Here is a 20,698-nt window from a genome sequence, read left to right on the forward strand (position 1 = left end):
AGCTTGCTCCAAAATAGGAAAAAAAAAAAAAAAAGCAGCAGCAGAAAACTTCTATAACTAGGTCACTGGTTAAAAAAAATACTGGCTGATGAATGCTACCACATAAATTAGTCAAACATTTTATTATAGAGTATATATTAAAAGCACAAAAACAAGTTTTATTCTGAAAACCAGGAAGATTGTGATGTTACATATGTATGATTCAATAACTCCAATCTGTTTCTATGAGTGCTAAGTGCCTTATCACCTCAGGTTAGTGTAAAACAAGGTGCAAGTGAAGCCACTATCACAGATCTGATCACCATGTGGGTGACTTCTCAAATTGAGACGTGTAGTCCAAATCCTATTTGGTCATCTTCTACATGTTTACTACTAGTCCCAATGGGACTGAGCCACCAAAGAGTACATCTGATGCAAATCAAAGCTCATGTTCCTGTAAGTCAGAAGGTTAATCCTTAAATAATAAGGATAGCATAATTAACATTGTCATCTCATTCCTAGTAAAATGAATCATCAAATATCCTGGCATATTTAAAGTGAATTATATAGGTAAGTATTAAAGCTCAGAAGCATTCTATGGTAACTGAGCTAAAGAGAGGAATGACCAATGTAGTAAAAGCCATCATTACCAATAAGGATCACCAAATTCTTAGAAATAAGGAGTTCATGTCAAAAGATGTCTCTTGCCTTTTAAAAAGGTCTTTGGGCCACATCAGAGTAAAACAATAACTGTAACTTAAAAAATCAGATTATTTTTCCTATTTGTTTTACAGGCCATTAGTTCTTTTTTTTTTTAGGCCATTAGTTCTTTTAAAACTTGCTCCCTGAGAGATCCCAGACTATGTCAAGAAATTAAGAGTGAACTTGAAGTTGGATCTTACTGTGAAAAAAAAAATCTGTTATGAGCTTTATCACTTTTTATATCACTATATAACCCTCATACTAAAATGTCAATAGGGTAAAATCAACTTCTAAGGGAAATAAGTCTGAGAATACTTGGGGGTTAATTTAATATCCATATAAAATTGATACTATAGTCAAGGATTTAACTGATGGTGCTGAAGAAACAAATGTAGTATTATTTTAAGGGGAAAGACTTTTAATTTGTACTACCCAGCTTATTTAGTAAAGCAGATTATCAACTACTGATTTATTGCTTTTAATATGATGAAACACCAGATTTGACAGCTAAATTAGCAATAGGATACATTTTAATCTTTAATCATTTTTGTAGAGTAGGACATGTACATATCCATATAAAAAGACTGTAGCAGATGCCTCCTAGAATCAACCAGTTCTTGTAAACATTGCATTTGTGCAGATTTTCATACTTTGATTCCAAAATTGAGAACAGTAAGATTAAAGGCAAATTAGTAGCCAAAAAACCCAAAAAAAGTCCAGTTTGACTTCTTGCAACATATGGTACCACTCCTCTCTTCAGGAAAAAACAAAACAAACAAAAAAAAAACCTAGCAGCACATAAAAAAAAAAAAATTTTACAAAACATTTCAGTACTCTGTTTTCCCTCCCATCAAAAACCGAACAAAAATAAAGTGCAGCACCCATAAAAGTGTCAAGAAAATAGCCAAGTTCTTCCTTTCTTGTAACAAAATAGTACTTGGCTTCAGCAGTCTTAACCAAATTATACAGTGTCCATCATTTTCGGTTCATCATCTTCTTTATGTACCACTGAGTTTAAACTGCAGAGAGCTGTATTGATAGAATACTGAAGATAATCTGGATTCTGAAAAGTATAGAGAGGAAAGAATGGATGATCATCAGTTTTGTCAGTACATGCAACTGCACATTCAGTTTCACATTCTCTCTCTGCAGTATAGCAGAATAGTTCAACACTTGGTTGAAACCCGAGATGATAAAGAAAAAAATAATAGATTACTACCACTTAATTCAAAGAGATGTGACAAAGACAGAATGATATATGTAAAAAAGAAATGTAACAAACACTACCTCTTCCCTTCATTTAAGAAAACTATATGGAGAAGGAAATGGCAACCCACTCCGTTATTCTTGCCTTAAAAATCCCATGGACAGAGGAGCCTGGTAGGCTACAGCCCATGGGGTTGCAAAGAGTCGGACACGACTGAGCGACTTCACTTTCTTTCACTTTACATACAGTATTTAATTTACATACAGATTTAATCCCCACACGATCTCCATTTTAAGGATGAGAAAATGTTTTGATGATGTAAAGAGATTTACTGCCACTAAATCAAGATAAAACAGTTGGTGGCAGAACTGGGATTCAAACCCACTGATTTCCACAGCAGCCTCCAATAAATGACTACAAATACCAAAAAAAAGAAAACTAATTTTAACTAATCATATAAGGCTATATCTATGTGATTATATGTATACAGCTATTGACAATTTAAAAGATGGCTTTAAGTCAGCAAGGTATTATGATGATTACTATCTAATTATAATAGTAAATATTAAAATTACAAAAACCCTAGAATAAGGTAAAAAAAAAAAATCTATTTACTAAGTGAAAGTTATAGCTACCTTCAGAATCTATTTTGGTTTCTCAAAGATTAAAACAAACTCAAGTGAGAAATATTCTGAAAGAGACCTGTACTTAAAAAGCTGAAAACAAAAGAACAGTGTAATTTAGGTTTTATTTTTTTAAACAGAAAACTTAAAAATGTTCTAATTTTGTTCATTTCTAAAACTAGGAACAGAAAACCTTATTCAATAAATGCAAAAATAAAACCACTATTACTAAAGCACCATGAATAGAGACATAAGCCCTTAAGACCCAGGACTTTAAGGAAATTCTTCCAATAATTCAATTTTGTCTACTCAGTTGTTCTGAATATCTCCTAGCTATTTAGTTTTATTATGAATCACCTACTTTCATCTGTTTATTTAATATACATCAATGAGGAAAACAGTCCATACAGGGCATAGATATCAGATCTCTCCATCCCAAAGGGAGGAAGCATTCTCAAATATCTTTATTAAGTACAATACTTTGTGATTCTTTATTGTAAAAGTCAAAAAATGAACAAGAAGTTAACTGGATTATTGTCAATAAGGTTTTGTATGAAGGGAGTGGCATAAATAACTGCCTGAAGTCTGGTACACTAAAGTAATCTTGGACCTAAGTTCTAACCCTGACTCTTCCACTTAGTATAATGCCATCCTCAGAGAAAATAATTAATCAAAATTGAGTAACAGTAAAAGCTAGTATATAGGATAAGCCTAAGGTAACTGTTACTTACATCTCTGTTCAGGGGGCATTGGTTCAGTTCTCTCAAAATTAAGGATAATGTATTTGGTCTATCTCATAAGATTGTTGTCAATTTAAAAAAGAGATTAAAAGCTAAACTGTTATCTAAATTTAAGTTTTATAAAAAATAATTAATAGCTTGTTACATTATCCCATTCTCCAAAGAGACAGGCTGCTAAGACCTTTTCTGACCATCCAGGTCCAACAGAGCTTACAGTTACTATTAAGACTAGGTTCCAGTTTTTATGAGAGAATTTTGACTACTAGAGGTAGCTAAAGAGATTCTTTAAAATTCATCTACCCATCTCCTTAAGAACTGAAGGTGGCAGTGATAGTGGGTTCATGTCCGACTCTTGCAACCCCATGGACCGCAGCCTGTCAGGCTGCTCTGTCCACGGGGTTTCCTAGGCAAGAATACTGGAGCGGGTTGCCATTCCCTTCTCCAGGGGATCTTCCCAACCCAGGGATTGAACTCGCATCTTCTGAATTCCAGGTGGATTCTTTACTGCTGAGCCACTAGTGAAGCCCTAAGAACTGAAGAGACTTAAACAAAAAGCAATCAATATACCTAACCTAATGTACACTTAAATCCCACTGATTACCCCATATTCTCATCCAGTAACATTCTCAATACATTTACTGTCTCAGAGACCAGTTCTTCCCAAGAGCACACAACTGAGCATCTTGTCATATTTCTAGTATGTGATTCAACAGTTTATGATGTAGGTGAATGAGCAGTGGAGTAGGACAAAAATCCAGGATTAGAATAATAGCTCCATCACTTATTGTATTGACTTCAAGCAGGCTACTTAACCTACAGGAGCTTCACTTTATTCATCCATAAAATGAAAATGAGTTTTTTTGAAAAGATTAAATGAGATACCCATACAAGTGTTTTGTAATCTATAAATTGATATAATAAAAATAAGCTGTTATTTTAAGCTCTTCTTCCAAATCTCCTCTCAGTTGACAACTTGATCTCTCAGGTTGTTTTCCATCTTATCCTTCCCTCAAGCAGATGACTGTGTTTCTGTGGCTCTAGCTGAAATCTTCTCTTTTCTCTCTTATGTTTAGAATCAGGTGCATCCTCAAAAGTCTCTTTTTTTCCTCTGCATTCATTATGTGACACCTTAGTTTTAGGAGGTTTGTATGTTGGACTTGACAGTGACTTAGTCATAAAATTTCTTAAAGACCACATTCAACTGCAGAGAATATCATCACCTTATTAAAACAGCATTAAGAAGTAATCTGGGGACAAACTGAGGGAGAATGTTGCTCACATGTCTTAACTAAGGGGTAACATTACTAATTATTTAAAAATCAGATTTTCTTTCTTATCCTTGAGAATTATATTTTTGGCTGCATTAAATATCAATTGCTTTCCTTAAATTGTCCCTTTGGCCTACAAATAACTGGAACTAGTGAAATTATAGCTATAAAGTCAAGGCATTGAAAATCTCAATTCCTACAGCTCTTGAGAATTAAAAATAAATACAGGTCTCTCTTCATACCGTCTTCTGAGTGAGACTTCCCTTCCACTATGTAGGCAATAGGCTAAAATGCTAAAGCTGGTCTGAAAATGAGAGATGATTGGTTCAATTTAAATGCTACTAAAACCAAAATGGGCAGCAACTTCCTAGTGATAACTTAAAATTATAATTCTAAATAGAATCAGGCAGGCCCAGTGGTCCAACTTCCTTTTTTTGACATAAATTCTTTCATGCTAGTGAGATAATTTTATCTTAATCTAATCGCAAACTTCTAAGATGCTTAAACAGTTGACCAATATTACCAGAAATAAGAGTTCGGCATAAGTTACATTAATTTGTATTAAAATGTTATATCTGGTAGGCCACACCAACATTTAAAAAGATAATACTAATAAACTCATGCAATAAATCACCTCTGTTGCTACTTGGGTATATGCTTGGAGTTAATTCATCTTCAATTCTTAACAGTATAGTTCTACTCAGGATGGGATGTTGGAGCCATCTTGAGAAGGTTATGACTTAGATGATCAACAGGTAACATGTGCCCTTAAGAATGCTTAGATAGTCCTCATCTCTTCTATATTTAAAAGAGTAGAATTTGGTGTCTCTCTAAAATACCCAAGAGATGGATGAGACTTGCCAAAACATGGCATGAGATGAAACTCAGAGTTATCTTTTGAGGCAAGAATATTTAAAATGACCACACATATAAGAAGAAAGAGAAGTCCAAAAGGACAAATATTATGTGAATACATTTATAAAATATTTACTTTTTCAACTTACCTGTGGTAAGGACTCTAATAAACCTATAGATCCAACACCAGAATGGGGAACATGATTCTGAACTGTCATAGGCTGAAAATTTGGTGATTGAGAATAAAGTCTGACTCTTGACTTGAAAGCTTCAAGTTCATTTTTGAATGCTTCAAAATAACCTTCCTCCTCTGCCTTGAAAAAACAAACAAACAAAAAGACTGATTTTCAAGATTTCCAGACCACACAGTAAACTCTAACAAAGCATATACCAGGCCTGAAGTGGAAGAAGTAAAGATGAGGTGAACAGGTTAAATGTAGAAACCACCAAGATCTCTGTCAGATTTCTGAAAACTGCCTGTTTTATATGAATATTAAAGATTGGTTTGCTTCATTTCCCTCTGCTTCAGCAAAATAAAACAAACTAATAAGAAACAACCCTTCTTTACACACACACACAAATGTAATAAAGCTTCTAATTCTCTGTCAGTTAATGCGGAAACACTTACTACCTGTTGTTAGTAATTCTCTAACCCTAAAGTCCCTAATTTGTTAAAAGCTGAAGACCAATTAAAGTCAACGTTTAACTTTGGTATGAAAATATCTTACTGTTTTAGTTACGCAAGTACATTCTTTTCAAGATTATGGAAAGAAAAAAGTACAGTGAGTTATGTTGAGGGAGGGGAATTCTCTCCATAATGTATATAATATAAACAAAGTTCTTAATGCAAAATATCCTTTGGCAGTAGCCTCCATTTATAAATATTTCCTTTGCAGATTAAAAAAATGACACAGAGCACATCCTACACAATAGAACATAGGTTTTAAGTTCGAGTGGTGGAAAAGATTCTGTCAAAGTTTCATTCCTGAATTATCACTGGGTCCATTTGTCTGCAGTGTGATTTTTCTCTTTAATGTAGTTTAGGTTGTATAACTGCATTAAAACCTGTGGATTAGTTATTAGCATCAATATCTATATAAATAATGCACACAATGTTCTGTGCTGCTATTCTGTATTTTTTTTATGAATTTAGGAGTCATTTCTTTATAACACTTCACTTTATAGTCAATAAATGGTACTTATGGAGACACATGGAATGTTAGCATTCATATCCAAAAGTAATCCTTCTGAAACGGTTATGCAACAAACCATTAAAGTAATCAAGTGACACAACTGCTGACCTTACTGCATGCCTAAACCCTAGGTATTTAGATCTAGAGAGACTTGATTTATTTTTGTTTTATTAAGCAACCTATGGGTCACCTGCTCAATTTCTCTATGCTAACTTCCTCATTTGTAAAAAAAAGTAATTATCCTTATAAAATGTTATGTTTAATAAGTTAATCCATGTGAAGTGCTTAGAATACCTTTCACAAAGCAAACAGTTCATGAAAGTTATTTCTTAATTAAAAAAATATTAAGAACAAAATGTTAAGATCTATAGCTTCGGAGTTGTTCAGTTCTATTTTGTCAAAGTATTATACATGTCAAAAAATACATATTGTATGACTATGTTCCATTATGCTATTAAACACTAGTTCAAACACATCCTTTAATGTAAGATGAAGAAGAAACTTTTTTTTTTAATGCCTGTGTGTCAAAATTTAAAACAGTCATCAGAAGTCTAAAATACCAACTCAATCATTTACTCATTAAAACCACTGCTTTGGGAAAATTTCCTATTTTAACAGCAGAAGGTACAACTTCTGCCACACTAAAAAATTTTTATAATTTAAAAATACAATGTTTTTCTCTATTTATAAAAGGAAATATGTTCTTTGTAGTACATGAAAAAGAAAATGGAAACCATTTGTAATTCTACCACTCAAGTATAATCAAAATTAAACTTCTGGTACATTTTCTTCTAACTTCTAATTGTGTATGCTAAAATGTATCAAATATGCAAAAAATCACGTAAAATATATAGGTACAATTTACTGGGCAAAAATCGTACTACGTACCCAACAAAAATTAGGAAACAGATCAATACTAGTACTTTATAGATCAGTTTCAAAAATGAGCATCTCATCTCTCTCTGAGGTTACAACTGTGACTTGTCAATCACTCCTCTGTCTCTTCAGTTTTACTGTTTACATATCCCTCAACAATATATTTATTTAGTTCTGCTTGTTAAAATATAAAATACTTTAAAAATAATAGCAGGTATTTCATTCTGAGACTTGTTTTTTCAGTTTCTTGTTTTTTTATCCATGCCAATGCTGATTAGTATATTACTAAATGAATATACCACAATTTCTTCATTCTACTGTTAACAGATACTTGGGTTGTTCCCAGACTTCTTGCTACTACAAACACTTCTATGAAGCACATATATAGGAGTTTTTCTAGGGCAGCAAATTCTCAAACTTTATAGTCTCAGGACTGCTTCATGCTCCTGAAAATTGTTGAGGAATCTAAAGAGCTCCTGTTTATGTGGACTGTATCTATCAATAATTACATGTTAGAAATTAAAACTGAGGAATTAAATATTAACTGAAATATAATAACAAAATCATTACATGTTAACATTTTTAACATATAACACATATATATATATATATCTTTAAACTATATTTCTAAAACAAACTATTTAGTGAGAAGTCTGGGCTTAAAAGAAGATAGCTGTATTCATACATCTGCTTCTGTATCAATCCAAGCTGCACACTCACGCAAGAAGGAGAGTGAAAATGACAAATAACATCTTAGTATTATTATAAAAATAATTTTGACTCAGGGCCTCTGGAAAGGGTCTTGAAGACCCTTGAGTATCCTTGGATCACATGTTGAGAAATTTTTTTCAAGGGTATATATCTAGGAGAATTTCTGGCTATTGGCACTTGCCTTGTTCAATTTTACAAGAAAATCTTCCAAAGTGGTTACACCAATTTACACTCCTACAGGCAATTAATATGAATTACTACTGCTCCACTTTACACTCCTACAGGCAGTTAATATGAATTACTATTGCTCTACTTCTTGAACAACTTTTAAATCATTACTAATTTAGTGAGTGTGAAATGTCGATCTTTCTAAACATATTTATTTTTCTTTAATATAGGTGACATTATCCTACATATATAAATATGTATTGTGTCTTTTCACTTTATAGCAAAGCATTTTCTCAGATTAAAAATACCTCATATAATTTTCATATAATCTTGAAAGATGCATAATATTCTATGAATTACAGTTTTTTTTTTCTCAAACCATTCCTCTAATTTTCCTGAATATACACATTCATGTATTTGGGTCTCCAGTTCACATAATGCTGTAGTACAGCCTCTTAAAATCTAAATTAGCATAAAAACAGCAATATACTTTTTCTTTTCATTATAAAATCTACAGAATCTAGCCTGTGGCATCCTAGTTGGATAGCCTCCTTTGATGTGTAAGGACAAAAAGAGGTTTCCGCTAAAGCCTAACTTTCCCATTTAATAATACCAAACAACAATTATCCTTCAATAAAAAAAAAAAGAAAATAATAATACCAAATAGCTACTTACTTTGGCTTTCTGGAAAAATAAGCGAAAACATCCTCTTGGATCCACATTACAGTTTTTGGCCATTTCCATAATAAACTGCATTACAACTGCTTGATGTGCTATTTGTTCCATTAGAGCCCCTTTCTGAAAATAAACAGATTAAAATTACAAGAAATATACTTAATATTGTGATTACTATTTGAATTTTTAAAACATGAATTTTTAATAGGTTAAAAAAGAAGAAGGTTTATAGTATGGAACAAGAGAGATGAGGGGACAAGAAGGCAGGGAAAGCACATTGGAAAAAAGTTTCCCTATGCTAACTGAAATAACTAAAGAAAGATGCCAACAGTAAGCTCAAGCAGATCCTGAAAACAAAACAAAATTGGAATTCCATTTAATGACCTTTCTGCTTACATTTAAACTAATGGGGGGAAAAAAAAGAAGCAAATCAGCATTCCACTAAGGTTCTCAGAAATTCAAGTTTCACATGATACCTGTTCAGCTTCTAGATGAAAACACCATAAAATAAGATATTTAGCAGTTTCTTCACATACAAGGTATGGATGGTCAGACAAAAATCTCTGACTATCATCCCATCGACTCAACATACCTGTAAAACAAGAATTAAACCATGAATGTCAAATACTTTCCTCCTGTAAGCAAAGAAATGGTATTTTAAAATGATTCTCTTTAAAGACAGCTCGTATTACCACAGAAATGTTATGGTAAAAGAGCAAACGAAGATAGATAATAAAGCAATACCCGGCATACTGGAAATAGCTTTTAAAATTCACAGCAAATTTTATTTCAAATAATTTGTCAGGATAAAGTAGGGTGATTGGTTTAAAGCTATAAAAGTCCTGTATCTAGGGAAAGCCCAAAATCCCAGGCAAATAGACATGACTGGTCGGTCATTCTAGGCTAACATTAAGTACAGATAATTTCAGGAGATTCAGTATTATTTATTCATAGAATACAAATTTTTCTATTGGGAAGATGGAAAAGAAAGCAAAACCTTTCTTTTCAAACCTTTACTTTTCAAAAGTAAACTACACTGAGCCAACAAAGACTCAATAAAAGATTCAGGAAAATTACATTTCCTCTAATTTACTAAAATGTCTGATATAGTAAAATACTGCATGGGAAACCAATCCAGTCAGTGTTATAGTAGTAAATATAGTTTAACCATTTTAGTCACGTTAACCATTTAATCATGATCACTGTTTAGACACAGAAAATAAACTCTTTATAAAAGTTGGTTAAGTATATTTGGAAATGCTGCCATTTTGCTTTAAAATACCAAACTAATCCAAATGCTACTAAAGGTGTACAGTACTGTCATCTTTACCCAAATTAGTAAGAAATTTGGCCAAAAAGTTGATACCACCCAAATAATCACAGAATCAGCAAAGTGCTGACCTTTATCTAGATTCATCCAACCAAGAAAGTTATCCAAGAATCATCATGGAAATTTTACAAGGCTATCTCAATAGTTTGGTAATAAATCTTTTCTCTAGACACAAAATGAACTTCTGTATATTAAAGTTCCACATCAGAACATAAGTAAAAACAAAACTGAGGACAAATGTCTTACTGAGAAACACACAGTAACACAAAGAAATCAATGAAAAATAAATGATTTTTTCCTCATTAAAAAAACTGGAAAACAGCATTTTAGCATTTTCTCATAAAGAGTTTTACAAGCTTTATCGTTATTTCCCCAACACTTTGGATACAGTGACTAGGTCATTTTAAATTCTGAGAAACATAATGATTATTTAAGTGACTTTAAACTTCTTCTCAAACTACAGTGAAAGAATTTAAGTAATAACTTCTAGGGGTCAGATCTAAAGAAAGTATAATCCTTATTTCTTATACCTGATGCCATAAAATAAATCCTATACAGCAATGTTGCCTTAGCTTTGTTACACTTCTGAAGAGGAAATATTTTCAACTCTATCAACTATTCAGAGAGATCACTGCTTCTCCTGTTTACCTCTCCATGGCAGCACTGTGACTTACTCAGGCACAAAATTCCTATCCGTTTTGGTCTCTTTTGAAGGAAAGAGAATTTACGAAAGGGTTAGTGACACTTTTAAGGGCTGTGAAAAAGGGTGTCACTAAATGTTAAAGGTTTTAAACTATCTATTCAATAATGGAGACAAAATCAACTCTTGAGGATGACCATAGTTTTTCTGTTTGTTTCTATAATAAATAATGCTGGAATGATAATATGTGCATAAAATAAACTTTACTTACTTCTTCAGAAACTATTATTGAATTAAACAGAATACAAGTTTATTTCATTTTTTAAAATAAAAAGTATGAGAAAAATTAATAAATTTTATGAATAAACTACAAAAAAGAAATAAAAAACTAAAGTAGTATCCATTATACTGACATAAGGATGAATGAAATTCTACATACTTTGGGAGAAAACCACCAATAGAAAAAAGTCTCAAAATGTCACTTTAAAAGCTTATTAACATATATTTACTAAATTGACACATTATACTCCCCAGTAGCATTTTCACTCCAGCAGTACTGTTACTGCTTATAATTCTTAGGACATATCATACTACCTCCCGACTCTGGCTTTGTACATGCTGTGGCTGCTGCCTTGCCTCCCTTCATGTACAGGAAAGCGCCTACATGTTCCTCAAAATCTAACTCAGATGTTCCCTCAGAAGGCTTCCCTGGGAAGCCTTCACTTAAATCAACCCCCATCCGATCGCTTTTCTCCAGTAGAGAAAACTATTTTTCAGTTCTTTGTATGTATATTTCTCTTACTTATTATAGATTGTATTCTGTTACTTGTTATTTATCTGAATGACAGTTGAAGGATCTGCATGAATTGTATAGCATCATATCCAAAATCTGAAAAATGGTGATCTTACAACCCTAAGATAACCAGATACCAGGAAAGCAAAAATAAAAAAAGACAAAAGCAGGGACTAGTTGGGAAATGCAAGGAGTCTAGGTAGTAAAAAAAGAAAAAAAAAAATAACAACTAGGTCATAGAGGGTAGCATTATACAAACAGGTTGAATTCTGCTTTTTTTCACAATTCAGTTTACTCTATCACTCTATTTTTTATGTATAGCTCTAAAACGAGTCAAAGACAACTGTGCCAGAAGTAGCTATACAACTGGAGTTTGTCTCTAATTTATAAATTAAGTTTCTGTACATATATTTATGATATCAAACATTACAAAAGAAGGAAACTCAAGTAGTAGACTTACCAAAATGTCTAATTTTCTGCTCATGTTTCTGCATAAATGATTTTGATTTATCTTCATCTTCTGTTTCTTTTCTTTTATCTTGATTAATAAAACTCTAAGAAAAAAGTTTTGAAGTTAAAATCAGATTTTATATTCTAATTGGATCTTCTTTCTCAGATACTGAATGCCCAGCAATCCTTCTTATAGACATTAAAAAAGATGATACAGTAAATTGATATTGTATCATTAAATTCGTCTGTAAAACTCTATTTTAGAAATCACAGAGAAAAACAAATGAATTAACTTTCTTGTAAAACCAAATATGCCTGTCAAAGGCAGGTATAGAAAAATCCTTTACATGCATAATTTATCATAATTTATTTTTGCATTATTCATTTTCATTAAATATTTGCAACTCTAGTCTAATCTTTGGAGTTCTTGGTGGAAACAAACCCAGAAATTCAAAGATTATACAGTACATTTACTACAAAATTTTCCTAAGACATAAACCTAAAATAGACCTTTGTCATAAACTTTTCTTAGGAGAGGCTAAACAGTTTGATTCTGAAATCATGCATAAACTTCTATTAAGGAAGTGCTTATTTTCAGTTAAAAGTCATAAAACAGACCAAGATGAAGTTTTTATTTGGCCACAAAAACTGGCAAAAAGTTTCTCAGAACATTGTGTGATCACATTTAAACCTTGAGATCATTACTGCCAAAAATGGAAATTGAAAACTAGCTCTCTGCCAGTTTACAGTCAGGAAGCACATAAGTTTATATATTTCAAAATAAAAGCATTTTTTTTCCTCTTTGTATATCCTGCCATCTAGACCAGCACTGTCCAACAGAAATACAATCCAAGTCACAACTGTAAAGTTTTCTATCAGTCACATTAAATATAGAAAGAGGAAATAATGTTATCTATTTAACCCAACATATCCAACATATTATCATTTCAACATATAAGCAATATAAATAATTATTAATGAAACATTTTACTTTTTTGGTACTAAGCCACCGGAAGCTGGTGTGTATTTTACACTTACAGCACATCTCAGTTTGGACTAGCTACATTTCAAGTATTCAATAGCACATATGGCTAGCAGCTATCAAGTTGTCAGATCTAGACCCGTCGTCTCAAATCTCAAGCTCCCCAACAAAATGAATGCATGATTTTCAGCAAATGACTGGAACATAAAGATAGTCCTAATTAATTCTGGTAAAAATGTAGGCTACATTAGAATCTAACTTAAGAAAAAAAATAATTAAAAGCAGAGACAAAAATATTTTCTTTGTGACCACTGTGTTAAGAGACAATAACTGTATAAACAAAAGAACACTGTTTTGACCATTCCCTCTATTATAAAAAGATCATTTTAAATAGTTTTGGGGTATAAATGCAAAACATAAGGAAAATAACACTTAAGGCGGCACATCCCTTAGAACAATATACACAGAGATAGTGAACAATCTGTTAAAGAATGATTCTGTTGAGGGGAAAGAAAAATATATAATTTGGTACAAGCACAGAAAGTCTAGAAAGATGATTCATTGTTAATAGCGGTTATCTCTGGGAAATGGGAAATGAAGGGAGCCTTTCAACTCTATTTTACAGGCCTATGTTTTATTTTTTTACAAGAAGCATGTTATACTCTTATAATTTACCTTCATTACAAAGTAAAGTACTGATAAGGCTAGTAGTACAGGACATTTACCTATGTGTATTACTTATTGCTGTAGCAAGACTAGAGCTAGTCCAGAGGAAAGAAATTAAAGATGCCTGGGGAAGGAGGGGCTTTTAGAGTGGATGCCAGAGCAGAAACAAGTAGTGTTACACAGTACACCTAGAGAATAATGAAGGTTAAAGATAAAATGAATGTGGACTTAAACAAGAATGAGCAGTCTACACCTGAGGCTTGAGAGTTTAGTACAAATAGAAAGAAATATTACTTTACACATTTAGATGAAAATGACTTTATTTCATTGCCCACTTCTTTTTCCGATACGGAAGTCAAAGAATAAGGTCTATGTAATCCAGTGAGAAACAGAAGACTGCTCCTAATAAACTACTAACTTGGCATAAATATTTTACTACTCCTTTCAGCAGTAATGCCTGTAACACTAGGTCCAGATTATTATCTAGGGTTACTAAATACATACTGGTAAATAACAATGAGAAACTTTGTTTTACTTGAAAAAACCAGTAACTACATTAGTGTTGGGTTTCCCAGGTGGCTCAGTGGTAAAGAATCTACCTGCCAAGCAGGAGACATGAGTTTTATCCTTTGGTCAGGAAGAACCCCTGGAGAAGGAAATGGTAACCCACTCCAGTATTCTTACCTGGAAAAACCCATGGACAGAGGAGCCTGGCGAGTTACAGTCCATGGGATTGCAAAAGAGCTGGACACAACTTAGCGACTAAACAACAACAAAAAAATTGAAAGCAAGCTGATAAGCACAGCAACATCATAAATCTCTGGTAACATCTGATCTTTACCACATGCCAGGCCCCATGCTACCTGCTTCTATGATGTTACCTTGCTTAATCTTTATACATGCTCTCTATATTTGAGGAAACTGAGGCTTAGGAAAGGGATCTGCCCAAGGTCACAAAGCCAGGCTGTGACAAAGCTGACATTTGAGGCAGTCTGACTAGAACCCACATTTATATTCAGTGTGCTATGCTGCAGCCATACGATTGGATTAAGGACTACCAACATCAGACACTACCTGGGATACATGTTTCCATAATGATCACTTTTCCTAAACTGTCAAAATTGAATACTGTTTACAGGATTCTGTTGCTTTGTTATCAGATATGCACAACTGGTTTGCACACACATTTCAGTCTTTCCTTGTATCAGCAGGTCCAATAAAAGATAATACCTTATTAAAAACATCCTTGCTAATGGCATCCATGTTCCACAGACACATTCTCTCTCTTTGTACTAGAGCCTCTTCTTTCTGCCGCCATTCTTCTTCCCGTTGCCTCAGTTCTGATATTGCTGTTTGTGCTTTGGCATGTTCCTGATCCAAGGACTCAGAGTTATGCAGTGCTAAGCTACCAAGTTTCTGCTGAGCTTCAGCGAGATTCCATTTACACGCCACAGAGCTCTTCACAAACTCTTTCTGCTTCTGGCAAGCCATTTCGATTCCATGGCTATACATCTGAACAAAAAACAGTATTTTTAAGAAATGAAGAAGGCAACAGAACCGGTATGCTTATGTAGAACAGTTCAATTTTCTATTAGTCAAGGATTTCTGTACAATGTTTTTGGCATATAGGTATCCGGCCTTCTGTGCCCAGCAGTTACAATTTTATTTTACAGGTCTTGTTTCATCACTGAGACTCTAAGCTTCTTCGTTAATTTGTGTCTCTCCCTGGACAACCAACAGCAACAAAAAGCCTGGCAACTAGCACAGTGTTCTGCATACAGCAGGGCCTCAACAAACATTTGATTTACAGCCTTTATAATCCTGGAACAAAATAATGAGAACAAAAGCTTAAATATAGTTCATCATCTTATCACTCAACATACTGAAAACCAGACCTTTAGAGTTTTGCTCTGCAAGTTCTTCACTGCAAAGAACTGCTTATTTAGAAGTAATCACTTTTTGGTTTCTATTTTCTCTCTGTATTACCCCAGTCCTTGGTAATCTGAGAAGTTCTTATTGGAAATTTCTATTTATAACTGACTGTATCAGATACATAACCTTTAACTTAATCCTAATAATAGGCTATTTTTTTGATTAAAAAGAAAAAAAGTCACTAGGTCCACCCTGGTGATTCTGTTCTACTCAGACGCAAAAGTACTCAGTTTTAACAATTATTCAACCTCCACATGTAAAGTATCAAGGTGGATGTTTAATTCCTTCTAATCTTCAGTTCTATAGAACAAAAGCTAAAGGCACATTTTTCATGATTTCTTAGCCAAAATGTAGACCAATTTCAAGGTAGGTATTCAGAATAATTTTACTCCAATCTATTCCCTTACCTGCATCACTATCCAAGCCCTCATAATTTCTCACTTCAATTATATAAGTATAGCCTTTCTAATCTCAAGCCATTCTCTACTAGACTTGGCGTGATCTCTCCAACAAAAATGATGATTTTACTTATTCACAGAGTCTTGAGAACTTTTAAAGTGCAAACTTCGTAGCATGGCATGTGCATCATGATCTCTATCCTAGATTCCAGCATCACTTCCCTTCCCTCTTATCCTGTTCCTCTCCACCAAAGTTATGCATACTTCTTTATGCATTTGAGAGCTTTCATATAATATAGTGCTTATTTACTCAACTATAAGCTTCTTGAGGGGTTAGATTCAATAAATCTTAGATGAATAAATGACTCCTGACTTCCTGGAACAGACTAGTGGTGGTAAAGAATTCTAAGGCAAGTAGCATGCAAGGTTCCTCCTTCCTGGCTGAGTCCTCAGGCTTCTGTTGGCAAATGTGGCAAAAATGACTTCTGTTGGGCAAATGTGGTATTCAAATGTTTCAGTTACTCATTTACAACATGGTCCTAATCAACCAATTATTTACTTTTACTTTTTGTTATTCTAGAATAGGATTACGAATAATTGTAGATTAGCTATGCTTAAGAAGGAACTAGGAAGAGGAGACAAATGAACCTGTCAAATTTATTTTGTAAGAAAAGCCAAATACTAACAAAGATGAGGACAAACGGAAATATCTTGCATGGTCAAATTATGCAGGAGCAAATTCTCAAGTCAAACACAGAAATCTTATTTCCAAATTCTAAAACTGATTAATGTTTATATTCTTCTCCAAAGACTATGTTTGGGCATTTAACTATCCCACATGTATTGAGATGATTGATTATATTTAATAAACACAGATTTGAAAAAGGAACTGTTAGCATTAAGGTCTACTAATATAACTTTACATTAAAAAATATTCCAAACAGGATCTCTTTAAGTTCCAAATTGCATTTAATTTGATCTCAGAACTATACATATGACATTAAGATGTCTAGGTTCCCTATATTAGGTAAAATTACACCAAGGCTGTTGTAAATTTTAGCACCAAAGTTAGTTTCAGCCAAATAAAGTTTTACATCACAGGATGGGCAGTGCAGTAGGTGGGAAAAAACACTGTACTAGGTTCCAGAAGTGGGTTCTAAACCAGGATGTGGCAGGATCTAATTCTGCCACTGACTAGCTACATGGTCTCAAGGAAATCACTTTTAATGAAGGAGATAAGCCTAATATCATTTCTAAAATTCCTGTCAGCTAAATAAGGTTATAAATTAATACACAGCTATTTTTAGAATTCAGTGTCTTTTAGGTTCAACTTTAGATTCAAACACTAAGCAGTGAAATTCTTGAGACCTTTCTATCCTCTTTATAAGCCTTCAAAATTGACAATGGCAGCTGCTGTTCATTCTTTGTCTCTCGCTCTGTACCACAGTCATTATATGCTTATATAACATATTTTGTATATAAAGATGACACCAGCGATCCAAAATTAGTGAGTGACTATCGCCTTATCAACTCTCATTCTGTCCTCCTAAAAAATGTCTTGTACTTTCCCAATGACTGGCTGAAGAACAGTCTGTGGTTATGAAACAGCATTTTTCTCTTTGCAGCCAACTAACCCTGTGAGCTGGGCTTAAGATCAACGACCCTACACTTATCGGAAAACAATTTAAATCACTCATTCTCATTAACAGCAAGATAAGTCTAGAGAAAAACTATTAACTCAGTTAAGCCTTCAGGGATCCCATTTTATAAGAAGCCTAGAAGGCAGATACCTAAACTCCATTGTATTTTACTTATTAGTGTTTAGTCAGTGATCCTGAAATATACTCCGAAAACAGGTTAGGAGAAAAACCAGGACCAAGTGACATGAGCACTATATAAGCACTCCCTAAGCTGGGACCCAGAAAAACCTAAGTGGTGCTATATCACATCTGGATAAGTTTCAGAGGAAAAAAGGCTTGGCTGAAAACCAGAGGAAGCGGCAGGAATCTGAGGAAAAAGTCTGAAGGAAAAGGCAAGCTCGTGCCTATATGTTTTTAACTGAAGAATGGTATGAAGCAAAACTAAAATCATAAACGTAAGGGGGAAATGGTGACGCGAATGGCCGAGATTTAAGCCAGCATCAAAAGCAAGGTTTACAGAATTTGCTCAGATGTCAAAAGTCAGTAAAATAAACCGGACCTAAAGTCTTTAGTCAGGGGTTCAGAAAATTATTGAAATACAACCATTCACTGTTCCCATCAACTGTGCACAAATATTAGAACCTTCAAGAGGAGAAAGTGCTCGGATAAGAGCAGGCACAAGAGGACAAAGGGTCAACATTATAGACCGAGCTGTCCTAAATCTGGGTGCCATCAGAAGAGGGGTGGGGGGGAGGAACTTCTTCAAGGGTGAGAAATTAGCCAAGGTGAAAAAGGTGTGTGTGGAGGTGGAGGTTGGCAATAGACGGCCAGCCCCTCTTCGAAGAGCTCAGCAGATGTTACAAAGCAATGAGATGACATCAGGCCCCCGACGCCCGGGGTCGGGGTGGGTAAAAGGGGGAGGTGGGGGCTCAAAACAGTGTCGCAGAGCCAGAGACCTCTGGGGGCCTGGTGACGACACCTCCCCACCCCCCACCCCGCAGAACACGGGCTCCCTTCTCACCTGGGTGCCGCCTCCCGGCAGCTGCGGACAGCGAGAAGAACCGGGGGACAAGTCCAAGTCACTCTCTTCCTCAGCCTCACCCTCTGCCCGAGGGAGGCTCCAAGGTCCTGGCGGCGGCCACGGCTGCTCCATGTCCGGCTGCCCGCGGCCCTACAACCCCCACAGCCAGCGGACTTGGCGTGAGTAGTACCCGCTGCGCGGAGCCAGCCGCCCCAGCCGGCTGGGGCCGTTACCCAGAATCCCTCTGCTAGCCCCAACGCCGACGTACGCGCCGCGTTAGTCCCGGCAGCGCAGCCGGCGGACGGCGGAAAAAGACGGACTCCACATCGTACATCACTTCCGGATTGGAAGGCGGGGCCGCGGGATGTGGGTCCCGGGGCTTGGGAGTAGGGTTTGGGTTTGGACTGCTCACTTGTTGAAAACTTTTTACGAATCCCTTCAACGGTGCTGATTTACTCTCCCTGGCGCTGAGGGTCATGTCGTATTAAATACTGGTTATCTGGAGTTTCTTACGCAGTAAACAGTGGGCCCTAGAAGATCGAGAGGTGCTCGCACCAAGCTTTCCACTTTGCGTATTGTTTAAAACCTGCAACTCATTCCCGTACTTACTAAGGATATGTAAACCAGTTTCTGAAGCGGCGGTGGCGGTAGGAGCGGTTGAAGGGAAGAGAATTTTGAAAAGTAGCCAATTTTCCTCTCATTTCGAGTTACAAGCAACGAGGATTCTGCGAGCTTGGGAGGGAGGAGGAGCATGCCAAAGATAAAATACTGAGGGGCTTAAAAAATACCGCTAGTATATGAGTACTACTAATAACGAATGTGTAGGGAGGGATTCCTTGTATTTCTAGATATGCCGTTTAATCGTAAAGCTTTGTGCTCCCTTTATCCACTTTTCTGAGGCGAATAGACACAGCTTGCCTAAGGTCACAAATTTTAAGGGGAAGAGGTGGGGTCACGTCAGGGTATATGACTTGCAAAACTTTTGCGGGTTTAACAATCAGGCATTGTTGTCCTACTTAATAAGAGACCCCCAAAATAATTAAAGACCCAAATAAAAATAACCAGACGCCATGTTTTCAATCTTTTGAAGTTTGTAAACACCTAATGTAGACAAGATGTGAGGAAATGCTGTTAGAATATCACATGTGTAACCTTTCCGATGGGTAATTTGACAGTATCAGAGGTTTCAATGCTTTGATTTGGCAGTTTAATTACCGGGAAGCTATCCAACAATTATTTTGTACCAGTAACCAGTGATATATCCACAAAGGTGTTTATTGTAGGTTTTTTGTTTGTTTGTTTTTTTTTTTGGTGGCAAGGAACAAAAAGAAGGAAGTATATATAAATGTGCTGGTATAGAAATATCTCCAAAATGTGAGTAAAAAAGGCAACTTTCTTAGATGTATATTTATATAGCTATACGTATCTGTCAAGACACAATAATTCAGTTTGTGTAAAAACAATTTGTGTGTACACGTGTGATAGAAAGTTCCTAGAGGATAAACAAGAATTATTAATGATTACTCCTGGTGAGTAGGGCTGGGGAGGAAAGTTTCTGAGGATCTTTACATTTTAAAAAAAACTTAAAAAATTTTGGCAGTGCCTGGCAGTATGTGGGATCTTAGTTCTCAGACCGAAGATCTCACCTGGGGAAACTTGCCTAAGGGGTTTTATCCACTGGACTGCCAAGGAAGTCACTGAGCATCTTTACTTTCTACTTTTAGCTTTCCTGTACTGTGCTGCTCCAGTATTTTCCAATGAATATTATACCTTAATAATTAATTACAAATGAAAGTTGAGGAGCACTGTGACTAAACCTTTTGAGTTTAGTAGTGAACACCTAGGAAAA

General features: G+C 34.9%; 2 protein-coding genes across 2 annotated transcripts in view; one reads left to right on the plus strand and one right to left on the minus strand.

Annotated features, from left to right (window-relative positions):
- Positions 1 to 1,078: 1,078 nt before the first annotated feature.
- Positions 1,079 to 19,125, minus strand: CDC37L1 (cell division cycle 37 like 1, HSP90 cochaperone). The gene is made up of 7 exons (XM_065908180.1): positions 18,850 to 19,125; positions 15,089 to 15,370; positions 12,221 to 12,314; positions 9,474 to 9,589; positions 8,998 to 9,120; positions 5,524 to 5,688; positions 1,079 to 1,744 (listed from the first exon to the last, which is right to left on the minus strand). Exons 1-7 carry the CDS (start codon positions 18,979 to 18,981, stop codon positions 1,643 to 1,645), a joined length of 1,014 nt encoding a protein of 337 aa, XP_065764252.1. The 5' UTR covers positions 18,982 to 19,125; the 3' UTR covers positions 1,079 to 1,642.
- SPATA6L (spermatogenesis associated 6 like) overlaps positions 19,115 to 20,698 on the plus strand; it is a 71,623-nt gene continuing 70,039 nt past the window's right edge. The window contains exon 1 of the mRNA XM_065908179.1: positions 19,115 to 19,215. The gene's annotated coding sequence lies outside the window, so the exon portion shown is untranslated. The remainder of the gene's footprint in view (positions 19,216 to 20,698) is intronic.

The sequence above is a fragment of the Muntiacus reevesi genome, chromosome 17 (assembly GCF_963930625.1).
Source record: "Muntiacus reevesi chromosome 17, mMunRee1.1, whole genome shotgun sequence".
NCBI classification, from domain to species: Eukaryota; Metazoa; Chordata; class Mammalia; order Artiodactyla; family Cervidae; genus Muntiacus; species Muntiacus reevesi.